Below are 17,911 nucleotides of genomic sequence, written 5' to 3'. Positions count from 1 at the left end.
TCATAACGCAATGTTTCTTATTTGATGAAAATTTTATTTAATAAAACTTATTATTTGTATCATATTTATTTTAATTTAAATCATGTTATCCAACTGAACAGTAATAGATAATCATAAAATATAGATGCATGGAATGTCGATCGAGAATCGACAATATAACATTGTCTATAAAATATTATTACGCTTCACCATTTTTTAAGTTTTAATTGTAGTTACTATTCTCTTGTATTTTACATTTGTATTAATAGAAGTTTATTTATACGCTTCAATTTATCATAAAGGTATAACATTATATTAATCACTATTAATTTGTAAACTTCATAGTTTTTAGGTATAAATAATTATATTTTAAAATAGTTAAAAAATAAAATATAAGTATATAATAAAATTTAATGTTATAGTTTGCTATAATACTTATAAACAACTTGGTATATAAAATTAACGTTATTGTTATAATATATATAATATTGTATAAATGACTAAAACTGAAATATGTTAATTTTGGAAATATATACAATTATATATTAATGCAAAGTATACAGAAAAAATATGTAATAATTAATTTAATTTGAATTAATAATATTTCTATTAGGTTATTATATATATAAAAACTCTAAATTTATAATTTAAATATATTGATATTGCTAAATAATATGTTCTAAATACTATACTTTAAAACAATGAAACAAACAAATTACTAATCGATTTAAAGTATTTATATTAAGGGCATTAATTATTCCGTTGTACTATACAGTGATATAGCAGTAATAAAAATAGTAATAATAATTGATAAAGTATTAAATACGAAAAAATCATTAAATTTATTTGATTCGAATAAGTTGATATATATTATTAAACTTGTAATAAAATTAAAATTATATGCACAAAACATCAAATGAAATATTATAACATTTATTTAAGTATGCTTAATGCGATAACATTAGATTAACATTACCAAGCAAAATAATATTAATAATTATATATTTTTCTTAAAAATATAGTTTATTATAAAATATAAAAGCAAACTGTATATTTAGAAAATAACTATAAGGCATTTTTAATGTATACACGAATTGAAAGCTTTAATGTTAAAGGAATACAATACATAATTAACTATATAGAATAGGTAAATTTAATATGGCTATATTCTTGTCTTAAAAAAGTATAATTCCCTTATCTCTCCTATCTAAAATGTAAATACAACAATTTAATTACGCATAGTTTTATATTATACTTTAAAGTTTGCATCAATAGTTATTTATGTATTAATATTTACTAAGTATCATTTTAAAAACAATATGCATTAAAAGTCTTATTTAAGCATATAAATACGGTTACAGTGTTAATTGTCGTTTTAAACCGTGAGAAAGATGTGCAAAATGTATTATAAAATTATATAATAAGATATATTTCTAAATTTAATTATATAGGAATAAAAATAAAGTTATTGAAAATGTTAAATATAATTGGAATTGATATATATTAAATAAAAATAATATTAAAATTATGTATATCAATTAAAAAAGGAAATAATGCAACTTATTTTGTAAATGTTATAATTTTAGATAAAACTATATTATATATTATAAGAAACAAGTATATAAAAATTTAATATATTTTAAAAAATTACTATTTATATACTTTTAAGGATTATAGTAATAATATAATTTTTTATTTTTTAGATATATAAAGTATTTAAGTTTTAGAAGGACGACCATTAAAACATAAGATATAAATATATTCCTTTTCTATGTTCAAACATAAATACAAGGAAATATGCATTAAATTCTTTATAAAAGTATATTTATTTTTATAATAAAGTTATACCAGATGTTAGTAAGAATATCATTTTTTGTATAAAGTTCATTATATATATTTAACTAAAATGTATTAAGCAACCCTCTTTTTAAGGTAATTTAGCTAACTATCATAAAAAATAATGTACCTTTTCTTTAGTAATAATATTGTTTTATTACCCTATATTAATTTCATTACTGAACAACTTATAATATATTTAACTATAGACATCTTTTATATATAGGGTTAAAGTATTTGCGTCACATATTTTGTGCATCGTATATAAAACAGCATGATTCTACTCAATTTACAAATCAAAAATAAAATTCTATCACAATGAATAAGCAAGTGGTATATGCATTTTTTAATAATAATAATTTCCTTTACATTTTATGACATTGTATTATATATATCATTAAACTTTATTTTAATAAAATTTTTAATAATTCGCGTTTTTATTAATTCCTTTTAAATGTTTTCTTAGTGTAACACACTCATTTCTACAAGTAACTCGTTTTCCAATAGTTTGGATAGTACAAAAAACTATCGATTTAATATGAATGAAGGAATTTTTAGTAATTATTGTACTAGTAACAACTGTAGTACTAATCACGAAAAAATTAATGCTGGATGTTTATATTTGTTTGATTCATTTTTTGGGAGTTCTTCTGTGTTTAAGTCTGTTGCAAAAAGTAACATAAATGTTGTTGAATACATTATGATATGGTTAAGTAAAATGTTAAACCAAATCGATAATAAAGAAAAACAGAGTCTAAATTTTTTATATAATATATATATAAATAATGAGAATTATAAAAAGCCTATATCGAGTTTTACGAAGTATAAAGATTATAAGGAACTTATAGATGAAACAAATATGATGAAAATGGATATTAAAGATATATCTAAATTATATGATGCATTTATTACATTATGTATGCTGTATACTGAATTTAATGAAAAAACTCCAGATTGCAATAAATGTTCGGAACGTGCTGATGAATTTGTTAAAAAGTATAATAAACTTAATAACTATTCTGACATTGCTAATGATAGTCCATATTATAGATTATTGTCTACACTATCAAATGATTATAATAATTTTAAAAAGAATTATAATGATGTTAAATGTTCCAATTCACCCTTACCAACGATAGAAAAACCAAAAAATTATGTACAAAGTTTTGGAGGTGATCATGAACAAACTGTACAAATATTAGAACAAATTTCTGAAGATGCATCATCAAGTTCGTCGATATCAAAGAATTTATTTATAGTTTTATCGATATTTGGTGCAATAGGATTTTTTTTAGGAATTTCTTATAAGGTAAATAATAAGGAATTAAAAAAAATATATTATATATATGTAAACATTAACGAACAACCGTACGCTTCTTAACATTTTATATTAGTATTCGTTATTTGGATTTCGGAAACGATTTCAAAAACAAAAATTAAGAGAAAAGCTAAAAAATATAAAGAAGAGAATGAATCAATAATATATGGTTCGAAGAAAGTGAATATTTCAGTAGTAGTAATAATAATTTATATATTTTAAGAAATTGTCTATTTCGAAGTAATTTTTGGTCACAATTTTTGCATAATTTTTATACAGATTTTATGTTGTGGGTTAGGGTTGTGTTTATGTAACCCATATTCGGGTTAGGGCTAAGTATTATATCTTTATTTAATTTTTATAATTAAACACTAATTTAATATATGTACTATACTGTATTTTTAATCACAAGATGAAATCAAAAGTCCAAATATGCAATCAAGAAGGGGCATAAGGTAATATGTAATGAATTGCGCAACATGTTTTATAAGTTATAATATATATAATTGGGTGTTCATGCCGATTTTATATGATTAAAATAAAATGTCTATGTTGCATATATTAATTCATATTATGTTATATCATAATTTCCTATATAAAAGTTAATATTTTGTTATATTGAATTATGCATATCATAATATGTATCTTTATTTAATGAAAATTTTATTTAATAAAACTTATAACTTGTATCATATTTATTTTGATTTAAATCATGTTATCCAACTGAACTGTAATAATAGATATTCATAAAATATAGATGCATGAAATACCGATCGAGAATCGAAAATACAACGTTATCTATAAAAGGCATTTTATGCATCTAACATTTTTAGTAATACATAAAAATTACATTATAGATATAGGCATACTATCCTTTTAACTTTCGATATATATAATATAATTTTATGCTAAAGTTTTAAATTCAAATAATATAAATTGTTCTATATACATTAATTTATTTACTTTAAAGGTATAATATTTAATTAATCACTATTAGTTTTTAAATTTTATATTTTGAAGTATATACAAATTGGAAATATATATTTAAAGTAGTTAACAGACAAAATATAAGTATATTAATAAAATTTAATGTTTTGTTCTAATAATTATAAATAATATGACAAAATAATGTTATTATTATATGCCTATATATATAATATAACAAAATACTATACCAATAAGTAATATTAAATATTATTTTATTGTGGAAAATTCATATAATTAAATATTAATTTGATCGAAAAGACACATAATAATACATTATAAAGGTATCAATGCTATATATATGTTAAAGATTCAATTTGGGATATGTGGTTTAATATTCTAAAAATATGAATCAATGGTGAAATGGTTAAAGACTCAATTCATGTTAAATGGTATTTTATTATTCACATTAGTGTTTAGTGAATAATCATTTTATAATCCAAAACAACATTACTGTATCATAGAATTAATAAAATATAGAATTTTTAATAAATTATTTGAATGATATACATTAACTATAACAGTAGAATATATAAGATAAAATTATGTATAATATTTAGCGAATATTTATATAAATATATATATTAAAGGCTAATATATCTTATCTCTCTCCTATTAAAGGGTAAAATAATAACCTAATCAAACATAGTTTTCCATTATACTTTAAAATTTACATAATAGTTATTTATATGTTAATATCTAATATCTACTAAGTATGATTTTAAAAACAATATGAACTTAAAGACTTATTTAAGGTTATAAATATGGGTTCAATGCTAATTGTCGTTTTAAACCGTGGAAAATATGAGTAAAATATATTATAAATTACCCAATAAGGCATACTTACAAAATGAAGTATATGGAAATAAAAATAAAGTTATTTAACGCATTAAAATTATTTTTTAATTTATCTACATTCATTAAAAACAATATAAATTTATGTATTTTGCATAGAAAATAGAACAATACAACTTTGTAAATACTATAATTTTAATAAAACATGGTATATAGTATTAGAAACAAGTGTATATGTATTTAGTCTATCTTATTAAATAATTATTTATATACTTTAAGGATTGTAATAATAATAACTTTCTTAAATTTATATATTTGTACATTATTTAAGTTTTATGACGTCATTTATCTTCGATATTAAAGAATATGTATAAGTATATATTTTTTAAATTCATTATAAAAGTATATTAATTTTTATAATAAAGTTATACCAAATGTTATTAAGAATAGTATTTTTTGTATAAAATGCATCATATATACATATGGCAAAGTGTGTAAGCAATCATCTATTTAAGATAGTTTAGCTAAATGTCATAAAATAAGTATAATATGATTTTAGTAATACTAATGTATTATTATTTTATATGAAGTTAAAATTAAGAATAATATGTCTAACGAAAGATAACTGCTACGTAAAGAGATTAAGTAAATATACCATATATTTTATGTAATATATATAAATAACATTACCCCCCATAATCTCCAAATTATAACAGAATTTCATTATAATGTCTTCTAATGTGGTATATATCCTTTTTCTATATTATTCGTATGTTGCATTCCTATAAATTATATTAATTTTAATTATAGTAACATTTATATTAATACATTTTTTATTTAATTCGTAAAATATATTCGTAGTGTGATATAATTAATGGGATTGATAATTATTTTGTTGATGATCCGAACACCCCGGGAGAACATACTTCTGGAAGTTTATTAAGTTTTAATTGCCCTAATAATAACTGTGATAGTTATGACAAAAAAATTAGTTCTACTTTTATAGAATTACTAAAATATTTTGAGTATATTGATGATGAGGACAATTTAGAGAGTGATCAACTTGCTGAATATGCTATTTTATGGTTAAGTTATAGACTAAATCAAAAAAAAGGAAGTGGAACCACCAAATTATACGATTTTTATACTAATAATATAAAAACAAATAGTCAATATGAGGATATATCTACTGATAGTAATAGTAAGATTAAAAAGGATGTTATAGAAAATAAAATAAAATCGATGAATATTGATATTAAAGATATATCTAATTTTTATGATGCATTTAAATCATTATTTAACATGTATAGTGAATTTGATCCAGAAAAAAATACTGAATGCAAGACATGTTTAGAAAATGTTGGAGAATTGTTTGAAAAATATGAAAAACTTAAAAATGCTTTAGATATTAATAAAGGAAGTTCTTATTATGAACTATTGTCTAGTTTATCAAATGATTATAAAAAATTTAAAGAGAAATATAATAATCTTGGATGTAGTCATATATCACCACTTGTAGCTTGTCCACGAAGTTCAGTAACAAAAAATATACTAATTACAATTGCAATTATATTTGTTGTAGCATCAATTTTATTGGGAGTTTCTTATAAGGTAAATAATAAGGAATTTAAAAAAAATATTATATATATGTAAACATTAACGAACAACCGTACGCTTCTTAACATTTTATATTAGTATTCGTTATTTGGATTTCGGAAACGATCTCAAAAACAACATTTAAGAGAAAAGCTAAAAAAATAAAGAAGAAAATGGATAATTAATATATGATTCGAAGATTAATAATGATTGATATATGTTAAGAAACTGTCTATTCCGAAGTAATTTTTGCATAATTTTATATAGTTTTTATGTTGTGGAACCCACATTGGGTTAGGGCTAAGTGTTATATCTTTATTTATTTTTATATAATTTGAACACTAATTAAATATATGTACCATCCTGCATTTTTAATATCGAGCTGAAGCCTAAATATTCACCCCCAAATGGGGATAAGCTAATATAAATTGGGTTGTATAACATTTTTTCATATGTTATAATATATATAATTGAGTGTTAATATATATTTAATATGATTAAAGTAAAATAACTATATTACATATATTAATTCATATTATGATATGTCACAATTGCCTATATAAAAGTTAATATGTGGTTTTATTGAATTATGCATATCATAATATGTTTCTTTATTTAATGAAAATTTTATTTAGTAAAACTTATTATTTGCATCATATTTATTTTAATTTAAATCGTATTTTTATAACCGAACAGTATAATAATTTTATTATCAGAGTATAATTATAATTCGATTCATATTAATGATTATATTTTTAATGTTAATTAAGCACACTACTAATGTATAATAGATAATCATAAAATATAGATTCATAAATATCGATCGAGAATCGACAATATAACATAGTCTATAAATTATTGTTATGCTTCTAACATTTTTTGAAGTTGTAGTTACTATTATCTTCTTGTATTAATAAAAGTTGATTTGTACGCTTTAACTTATCATAAAGGTAGAACATTATATTAATCATTATTAATTTTTAAACTTTATATTTGAGGTATAAATATATTATATTTTAAAATAGTTAAAAAATAAAATATAAGTATATCAATATAGTTTAATATTATAGATATGATGCATTATTATATGCCTATACATATAATCTAGTAAATTAGCAATAGTTAATATTAAAATATTGTTTTATTGTGAAACCTTCATATAATTAAATATTAATATTATCGAAAAGACATAATAATACATTATATATTTGTTAATTATTCAATTTGGAATTTGTAGTTTTATATTCTAAAAATATGGATTAATGGAGAAATTGTTAAATAATTAATTAATATTAAATATCACTTTATTATTCAATATTAATGCGTATTATATTATTATTGTTTTTTGTAGAATTAACAAAATATAGAATTTTTAACAAATTATTTGAAAGTATATACATTGATAACTAAACAAATAAACTATATAAGATAAAATGAATTATGTAGAACATTTAATGAATATTTATCTAAATTTATATATTAAAATAGCAATATATCTTATCTCTCTCCTCTTAAAGGTAATATAACAACCTAATTAAACATAGTTTTCCATTATACTTTAAAATAATATTAATATATATTTATATGTTAATATTTACTAAGCATTATTTTAAAAATAATATGCATTCATAGACTTATTTAAGCTTATAGGTAGGGGTTCAGTGCTAATTGTTGTTTTAGAGAGTGGAAATTATGCGTAAAAAATATTATAAAATTACCCAATAGAAAATACTTCTTAATTGAAATATGTAGGAATAAAAATCAAGTTATTTAACGCATTAAAATTATTTTTTAATTTATCTATATTAAATAAAAATAATATAAATATATATATTTTGCATAGAAAATGGAGCATGTAACTAAATTTGAAAATGCTATTATTTTAGAAAAAACTATAATATATATTATAAGAAACAAGTATATCCAAATGTAATATATTTAAAAAATTACTATTTATATACTTTAAGAATTCTAATAATAATAACTTTCTTAATTTTTTATATTTGTGTGATATTTGAGTTTTATGACGTTGTTTGTGTTCTATATTAAAACATATGTATAAGTATATATTTTTTAAATCCATTATAAAGGTATATTAATTTTTATATAAAGTTATACCAAATGTTAGTAAGAATAGTATTTTTTGTATAAAATGTATTATGCAACCCTTTATTTAAGATAATTTAGCTAAATGTCATAAAATAAGTATAATATGATTTTAGTAATAATACTATATTATTATTTTATATGAAGTTAAAATTAAGAATATATCTAACGAAAGATAATTGGTATGTAAAGAGATTAAGTAAATATAATATATATTTATGTAATATATATAAATAACATCATCCCACATAATCTCCAAATTATAACAGAATTTCATTATAATGTCTAAGGAATTGGTATATATCATGTTCTTATATTATTCGTATGTTGCATTCCTATAAATTATATTAATTTTAATTTTAGTAATATTTATGTTAATACAATTTTTGTTTAATTCGTAAAATATATTCGTAGTGTGAATCAATTAATTTGATCGAGAAATCTTTTGATGATGGTCCGAAAAACCCCGGAGAACAATATATGAATATATTAAATACATATTGCCCAGAGAGTAACTGTAGTAGTGATGAACTAAAGATTATCTCTGGTTTTATAATGTTAATAAATATGATTGGCGAGGAAGATATAAATAGTGATAAACTTGTTGAATACCCTATTTTATGGTTAAGTTATAAACTAAATCAAAAAAAAGGAAATGGAACGACCAGATTAAACGATTTTCATACTGGACATATAAAAAAAAATAGTTGTTATAATAAGCATATAGCTGCTGATAATAGTAGTGGTAATAAGATTTATATGGAAGTTATAGATAACAAAATAGAATCGATGGATATTGATATTAAAGATATATCTAATTTTTATGATGCATTTAAATCATTATGTAACATGTATAGTGAAATTGGTGCAGAAGACTACCAATGCAATAAATGTTTTGAAAATGCTGGAGAATTTTTTGAAAAATGTGAAAAAGTTAAAAATGGTTTTGATATTAATAAAGGACGTTCTTATTTACAACTATGGTCTAGTTTATTAAATGATTATAATATGTTTAAACAACTATATAATATTGATACGTGTGCTAATGGATCATCACTTGTAGCTTGTCCACGAAGTTCAGTAACAAAAAATACACTAATTACAATTGCAATTATATTTGTTGCAGCATCAATTTTATTGGGAGTTTCTTATAAGGTAAATAATAAGGAATTAAAAAAAAAATATTGTATATATCTAAACATTAACGAACAACCGTACGCTTCTTAACATTTTATATTAGTATTCGTTATTTGGATTTCGGAAGCGATCTCAAAAACAACATTTAAGAGAAATGCTAAAAAAATAAAGAAGAAAACTGATCATTAATAAATTATTCTGAATATGACGATTGATTTATTTTAAGAAATTGTCTATTTCGAAGTAATTTTTGCATAATTTTTATATAGTTTTTATGTTGCGGAACCCATATTCGGGTTAGAGCTAAGTATTATATTTCATTTAATTTTTTATAATTCGAACGCTAATTAAATATACATATCATTCCGTATGTTTAATCACAAGATGATGTTCAAAATATGTACCCCCCAAATGGGTACTGCCATTAATATGAAAGGGGTTACATAACATATTTATAAGTTATAATATATATAATTGAGTGTTCGTGTCGATTTAATATGATTAAAATAAAATGTCTATATTGCATATATTAATTCATATTATGATATATCCTAATTGCCTATATAAAAGTTAATATTTGGTTATATTGAATTATGCATATCATAATATGTTTCTTTATTTAATGAAAATTTTATTTAGTAAAACGTATTATTTGCATCATATTTATTTTAATTTAAATTGTATTTTTATAACCGAACAATATAATAATTTTATTATTAAAGTATAATTATAACTCGATTCATATTAATGATTATATTTTTAATGTTAATTAAGCATATTACTAATGTATAATAGATAATCATAAAATATAGATACATGCAATATCGATCGAGAATCGACAATATAACATAATCTATAAATTATTGTTATGCTTCTAACATTTTTTGAAGTTGTAATTGTAGTTACTATTATCTTCTTGTATGAATAGAAGTTGCTTCATACGCTTTAATTTATTTATCATAAAGGTATAATAATAGATTAATCACTATTAATTTGTAAGTTTTAAAGATATGAGGTATATATAAATTATATTTAAAAATAGTTAAAAAATAAAATATAAATATATTATTAAAGTTTAATATTATAGATATGATGCATTATTATATGCCTATACATATAATCTAGAAATTAGCAATAGTTAATATTAAAATGTTGTTTTATTGTGAAACCTTCATATAATTAAATATTAATTTTATCGAAAAGACAGAATAATACATTATATATTTGTTAATTATTCAATTTGCAATTTGTAGTTTTATATTCTAAAAATATGGATTAATGGAGAAAGGGTTAAATACTTAATTAATATTAAATATCATTTTATTATTCAATATTATTCCATATTATATTATCATAATTTTTTGTAGAATTAATAAAATATAGCATTTTTAATAAATTATTTGATTGTATATACATTGATAACTATACAATAAAATGTATAAAATAAAATGAATTATGTAGAACATTTAGTGAATATTTATCTAAATTTATATATTAAAATAGCAATATATCTTATCTCTCTCCTCTTAAAGGTAATACAACAACATAATTAAACATAGTTTTCTATTATACTTTAAAATATTATTAATATATATTTATATGTTAATATTTGCTAAGTATTATTTTAAAAACAATTTACATATAAAAACTTATTTAAGCTTATAAGTACGGGTTCAGTGCAAATTGTTTTAAAGAATGGAAAAGATGGCAAAATATATTATAAAATTATCCAATAGGTATATTGGAATAAAAATAAAGTTATTGAGCACATTAAAATGAATTTTGAATTTATCTACATTCATTAAAAACAATATAAATTTATATAATTGCATAGAAAGGAAACAATGCAACTTAATTTGAAAATACTATAATTTTAATAAAACATGGTATATAGTATTAGAAACAAGTGTATAATTATTTAATATGTTTTAAAAAATTACTATTTATATATTTTAAGGATTTTAGTAATAATATAATTTTTAACTTTTTATATTTATACAGTATTTAAATTTTTGAAGGACATTCATTAAAACATAAGATATAAATATATTCCTTTTCTATGTTCAAAAATACTTTAAATTCTTTATAGAAGGATATCCATTTTTATAATAAATATATACCAGATGTTAGTAAGAATATCATTTTTTGTATAAAATTCATTACATATATATTTAATAAAAATTGTATTAAACAACTCTCTATTTAAGGTAACTTAGCTAATTAACATATACACAAATAGAACGTTTCTTTAATAATAACATTATTCTATTATTCCATATTAATTTAATTATTGAAAAACTTATAATATATTTAACTACAGGCAGTTTCTATATATAGGATTAAAGTATTTATGTCACATATTGGGGGAAGTGTATATAAAACAGCATGAGTTTATTCAATTTACAAATTTAAAATGAAATATTATCACAATGGATGCAAATATAGTATATGCATTTTTTAATAATAATAGTTTTCTTTACATTTTTTTATATTGTATTACATATAAATATCATTAAACTTTATTTTAATAATTCGTGTTTTTATTAATTGTTTTTAAATGTTTTCATAGTGTAAAAGGTTCAAAGATGTATGGGAATGGATTTCCGATGAATTGAATGGAGGAAAATATCAATTTAATGATAATGATTCTTTAAATAATAAATTTTCAAATAATTATTGTAATAATGATGATTTTTCAGATAGTTATTGTGATATGAATTTTCAAAATGATTTCTATAAAATAAGTGCTGGATGTTTATATTTGCTTAATGAGTTTTTTCGTGATTCTTCTACGTTCAAGACGGTTGCAAAAAGTAACATCAATATTGTTGATTACATTATGATATGGTTAAGTTATATGTTAAACCTGACTAATAGTGAAGAAAAAAACAATATAACGTGTTTTTATATTGCATACATGAATGATTGTGATAAGTATAACAAGGAAATAAATGAATTAACTGATTATAAGAGTTATAAGGATCTGTTAGATAAAAAAAATGAGGTGTTGAATATGGATAGTAATGATGCATCTAAATTTTATAAAGCATTTAAATTATTATGTGAAATGTATACTGGATTTGATGAAAACACATCAAATTGCACAAATTGTTTGGAAAAAGCTGAAGAATTTGTTAAAATACATAAAGAACTTAATGATCCTAATAATGCTAAATATATCGGCTATTGTCAAGCATTTTCTACATTATCAAATGATTATAAGAATTTAAAAAATAAATATAATTCCCTTCCAGAGATAGATACAAAAGAAACTGATGCAATATGTTCTGAAAAAAATTCAAAACAAGATTCTGAACAGCTTTATGCACAAGGTTATGAAGATACATCATCAAGTTCGTCGATAGCAAGCAAATTAATTCCGGTTTTATTGATATTTGCTGCAATACCAATTTTCTTGGGAATTTCTTATAAGGTAAATAATAAGGAATTAAAAAATATTACATTTAAATATTATTTTCATTAAATATATGCAAACATTAACAAAAATTCATACACTTCATAACGTTTTATATTAGTATTCGTTATTTGGATTTCGGAAACGATTTCAAAAACAAAAATTAAGAGAAAAGCTAAAAAATGTAAAGAAGAGAATGAATCATTAATAAATTATTATGAATATGACGATTGATTTATTTTAAGAAATTGTCTATTTCGAAGTAATTTTTGATCATAGTTTTTATATTGTTTTTATGTTGTAGGTCAGGGTTGTGTTTGCGGAACCCATATTTGGGTTAGGATTAAGTATTATATTGTATTAATTTTTTATAATTTGAACACTAATTAAATATATGTAACATCTCATATGTTTAATTACGAGATGAAGTTTATATATGCAACCAAGGAGGGATATAAGCTAATATGAATGGGGTTGTATAACATTTTTTCATAATTTCTAATATATATAGTTTAGTGTTCATATCGATTTAATATGATTAAAAAAAAATGTCTATATTGCATATATTAATTCATATTATGATATATCATAATTATTTATTATATAAAGCTTGTTAATCATAATTATATTGAATTATGCATAACATAATATGTTTCTTTGTTTGATAAAACATTTTATTTAGCAAAACTTATTATTTGTATCATATTTGTTTTAATTTCAATTATATTTTGATAAACGAACAGTATAATAATATTATATATGAAATTGGATATGAATTAAAATTATATTCGTTTGAAATATTTGTCCACATTACAATATATATTCGGATTAATATATGTGTTTTGGGCATTAATAAGCACAGTACTAATATATAATAGATAATTATAAAATATGGATTCATACATATCGATATAAAATCGACAATACAACGATATCTATAAAATATTTTTTATGTATCTAACATTTTTAGTAATACAATAAAAATATACATATTAATAACTACATTATAGATATAGACATACTATCCTTTTAACTTTCGATTATATATAGTTTCATTTTATGCTAAATTTTTAAATTCTAATAATAGAGATAGTTTATAGATTTCAATTTATTTCCAATAAAGGTATAATATTAGATTAATCACTATTAATTTTTAAACTTTATAGTTTTGAGGCACAAATAAATTATTTTTTAAATAGTTAAAAGAAAAAATATAAATATATTAATAAAATTTAATATTATAGTTTGTTATACTTATAAACAATTTGGTATATAAAATTATTCTAAAATTTATATATACAAATTCACAAATATATAATTAAATATATTGCTATTGCAAAATAATATATGTTCTAGAATGTTTGATTTAAAAACGATGAAACAAGGAAACATAATAATTGAATTAAAGTATTCCTCTTGAGCGAATTAATTATTTCGTTGTACTATACAGTGATATAGCAGTAACAATAATAATAGTAATAACAATAGATAAAGTATTAAATACGAACAAATATATTATGTTTATTTGATACAGTTATATGGCTATAAATTAATTATATATATTATTAAAGGTATGATAAAATTAAAATTGTATGCACAAAGCATCAAATGAAATAATACAATTCTAACAGTATTTTGTTAATGTGCTAATATTAGAATTAATAATACCAAGAAAAATAATATTAATAATTTTATAGTTTTTCATCATAGAAGTAAATATAGTTTATTATAAATATAAAAGCAAACCATATATTTATAAAATTAATAATTATAAGTTATTTCTAATGAATAATTTTAATATATATACATAATTTAAAGCTTTAATGTCAAAGAAATACAGGACATAATTAGTTATATAGAATAGGTAAATCTTATATGACTACATAATTGTCTTAAAAACATACTTCCCTTATCTCTCCTATCTAAAATGCAAATATACCAACCTAAATACACATAGTTTTCTATTATACTTTAAAATTTGCATCAATAGTTATTTATATGTTAATAATTAATATCTACTAAGTATTATTTTAAAAACAATATACATTTAAAGACTTATTTAAGCTTATAAACACGTGACCAGTGCTAATTGTCGTTTTAAACCGTGAGAAAGATGTGCAAAATATATTATAAAATTATCTAATAAGGTATATTTCTAAATTTAATTATATAGGAATAAAACTAAAGCTATTTAATGCATTAAAATTATATTTTAATTTATCTATATTAAATAAAAACAATATTAAAATTATGTATATGTAATTAAAAAAGGGAACAATGCAACTTATTTTGCAAATGTTATAATTTTATAAAAATAAAAGCTATATAATATTAGAAACAATTATATAAGTATTTAATATATCTTTAAAAATCACTATTTATATACTTTAAGGATTATAATAACAATATAATTTTTTATTTTTTAAATTTATACAGTATTTAAGTTTTAGAATTGAAATCATTAAAACATAAAATATAAATAGATTCCTTTTCTATGTTCAAACATACTTTAAATTATTTATAAAAGTATATCCATTTTTATAATAAAGCTATACCAGATGTTAGTAAGAATATCATTTTTTGTATAAAATGCATCATATCTATATTTAATCAAAATTTTATTAAACAACCCTCTATTTAAGGTAATTTAGCTAATTGTCATAAAATAAGTATAATATGATTTTAGTAATACTAATGTATTATTATTTTATATGAAGTTAATTATTTAAAAACTTATAATATATTTAACTGCAGACAGTTGTTATTTATAGGGTTAAATTATTTGCGTCACATATTGGGAGCAGTATATATAAAACATCATGATTTTACTCAATTTGCAAATCAAAAATAAAATTCCATTATAATGAATAAAGAAGTGGTATATGCATTTTTGATATTGTATTACATATAAATATCATTAAACTTTATTTTAATAAAATGTTCAATAATATACATTTCTAATATTTGTTTTTAAATACTTTCTTAGTGTAAAAGTTTTATGAGTGTATGGGAGTTTTTCCCCGATAAATTGAATAAAGGAGAATATGAATTTAAAGAACATAATTTTTTAAATAGTTATTGTGGTAGTGATAGTTGTGATACTCCTTTCGAAAAAATTAATGGTGGATGTTTATATCTTTTTAATCAATTCTTTGGGAGATCTGACTTGTTTAAATCTGTTGCAAATAGTAACATCAATATTGTTGATTACATTTTGATATGGTTAAGTTATATGTTAAACCTAAAGGAACAACAAAGAAATGATAGCAATCTACCATTTTTTTATAATACAACTATAAATAATGATAGGTATCAAAAGACTATAACTGATGTTAAAGAGTATAAAAATTATAAGGAGCTTATAGATAAAAAAAAATATTTTTTGGATATGAATAAAAAAATTATATCTAATTTTTATGAAGCATTTAAATTATTATGTGAAATGTATGCTGAATTTGATGATAAAACACAATATTGCGCAAAATGTTCGAAAAATGCTATTCAATTTGTTAGTAAATATAAAGAAATGAATCAAAATTCTGATATTACTAGTAATGGTTCCTATAATGAACTATTGTCTACTTTATCAAATGATTATAATAATTTTAAAGAATATTGTAATAGTAAAGGTAATAAATGTAAAGACTATCCAGACCTTCTAACGATAGAAAAAAAACAAAATTTTGCACAAAGTTCTGAAGATACACCATCAAGTTCGTCGATAACAACCAGATTATTTACAGTTTTATCGATATTTGGTGCAATAGCATTTTTTTTAGGAATTTCTTATAAGGTAAATAATAAGGACTTGAAAAATTATTTTCATTATATATATGCAAACGTTAACAAACAAAACATACTTTATTAAAATTTTATATTAGTATTCGCTATTTGGATTTCGGAAACGATTTCAAAAACAAAAATTAAAAGAAAAAATAAAAAATATAAAGAAGAGAATAAATCATTAATATATGATTCGAAGAGAGTGACTATTTCAGGAATAATAATAATGGTTGATATTTCTAAGAATCTATCTATTTAAAAATAATTTTTGATCAAAATGTGAATAATTTTTATATAGTTTTTATGTTGTGGGGGTTGAAGTTATATTTGTGGAACCCACATTCGGGTTAGGGCTATGTATTACATTGCATTTAATTTTTTATAACTCAAACACTAATTAAATATATGTATCATCACGTATATTTAATCAAAAGATGAAGTTAAAAAGTCAAAATATGCAACCATAAGGGGAATAATCTAACATGAAAGGGATCAATACCAATTTTCCCATAAAGTATAATATATACAATTGTGTGTTTATGCCGATTTAATATGATTAAAACAAAATGTATATATTGTATATATTAATATAGATATTGATTATATATGAATTTATATTATGCTTTATCATAATTGCCTATTATATAAGCCTTGATAACCCCAAGTTATATGGAATTATGCATATCATAATATATTTCTTTATTTTATGAAAATTTTATTTAGTAAAACTTATGATTTGTATCATATTTATTTTGATTCAAATAATGATATCCAACTGAACTGTAATAACAGATGTTCATGAAAATATCGATCGGAATCGACAATACAACGTTATCTATAAAATGCATTTTATGCATATAACATTTTTAATAATCAATAAAAATATGCATATTAATAAAAAATTAAATTATAGATATATGTATACTATCCTTTAAAATAACAATTATGTATAGTATTATTTT

At 20.1% G+C, this 17,911-nt stretch overlaps 5 protein-coding genes across 5 annotated transcripts; all 5 read left to right on the top strand.

The window, feature by feature from the left end:
• Window positions 1-2,133: 2,133 nt before the first annotated feature.
• Window positions 2,134-3,296, top strand: PY17X_0600800 (PIR protein; the record flags this gene model as incomplete). The annotated part of the gene is made up of 3 exons (XM_022955300.1): window positions 2,134-2,148; window positions 2,282-3,124; window positions 3,210-3,296. 3 exons carry the CDS (start codon window positions 2,134-2,136, stop codon window positions 3,294-3,296), a joined length of 945 nt encoding a protein of 314 aa, XP_022813100.1.
• Window positions 3,297-5,640: 2,344 nt separating this feature from the next.
• On the top strand, window positions 5,641-6,673 carry PY17X_0600700 (PIR protein; the record flags this gene model as incomplete). Its single annotated transcript, XM_022955299.1, has 3 exons — window positions 5,641-5,655; window positions 5,774-6,523; window positions 6,608-6,673. The coding sequence occupies 3 exons, from the start codon at window positions 5,641-5,643 to the stop codon at window positions 6,671-6,673; spliced, it is 831 nt and encodes a 276-aa protein (XP_022813099.1).
• Window positions 6,674-8,895: 2,222 nt separating this feature from the next.
• On the top strand, window positions 8,896-9,920 carry PY17X_0600600 (PIR protein; the record flags this gene model as incomplete). The annotated part of the gene is made up of 3 exons (XM_022955298.1): window positions 8,896-8,910; window positions 9,029-9,769; window positions 9,855-9,920. The coding sequence occupies 3 exons, from the start codon at window positions 8,896-8,898 to the stop codon at window positions 9,918-9,920; spliced, it is 822 nt and encodes a 273-aa protein (XP_022813098.1).
• Window positions 9,921-12,180: 2,260 nt separating this feature from the next.
• On the top strand, window positions 12,181-13,374 carry PY17X_0600500 (PIR protein; the record flags this gene model as incomplete). The annotated part of the gene is made up of 3 exons (XM_034637452.1): window positions 12,181-12,195; window positions 12,321-13,184; window positions 13,288-13,374. The coding sequence occupies 3 exons, from the start codon at window positions 12,181-12,183 to the stop codon at window positions 13,372-13,374; spliced, it is 966 nt and encodes a 321-aa protein (XP_034493426.1).
• A 2,655-nt stretch (window positions 13,375-16,029) lies between these two features.
• Window positions 16,030-17,134, top strand: PY17X_0600400 (PIR protein; the record flags this gene model as incomplete). Its single annotated transcript, XM_034637451.1, has 3 exons — window positions 16,030-16,044; window positions 16,153-16,959; window positions 17,048-17,134. 3 exons carry the CDS (start codon window positions 16,030-16,032, stop codon window positions 17,132-17,134), a joined length of 909 nt encoding a protein of 302 aa, XP_034493425.1.
• Between the last annotated feature and the right edge of the window lie 777 nt (window positions 17,135-17,911).

Source organism: Plasmodium yoelii, assembly GCF_900002385.2.
Source record: "Plasmodium yoelii strain 17X genome assembly, chromosome: 6".
Taxonomy (NCBI): domain Eukaryota; phylum Apicomplexa; class Aconoidasida; order Haemosporida; family Plasmodiidae; genus Plasmodium; species Plasmodium yoelii.
Note: the sequence above shows the minus strand (reverse complement) of the source record. Positions and strands in the feature narration are given on the sequence as shown.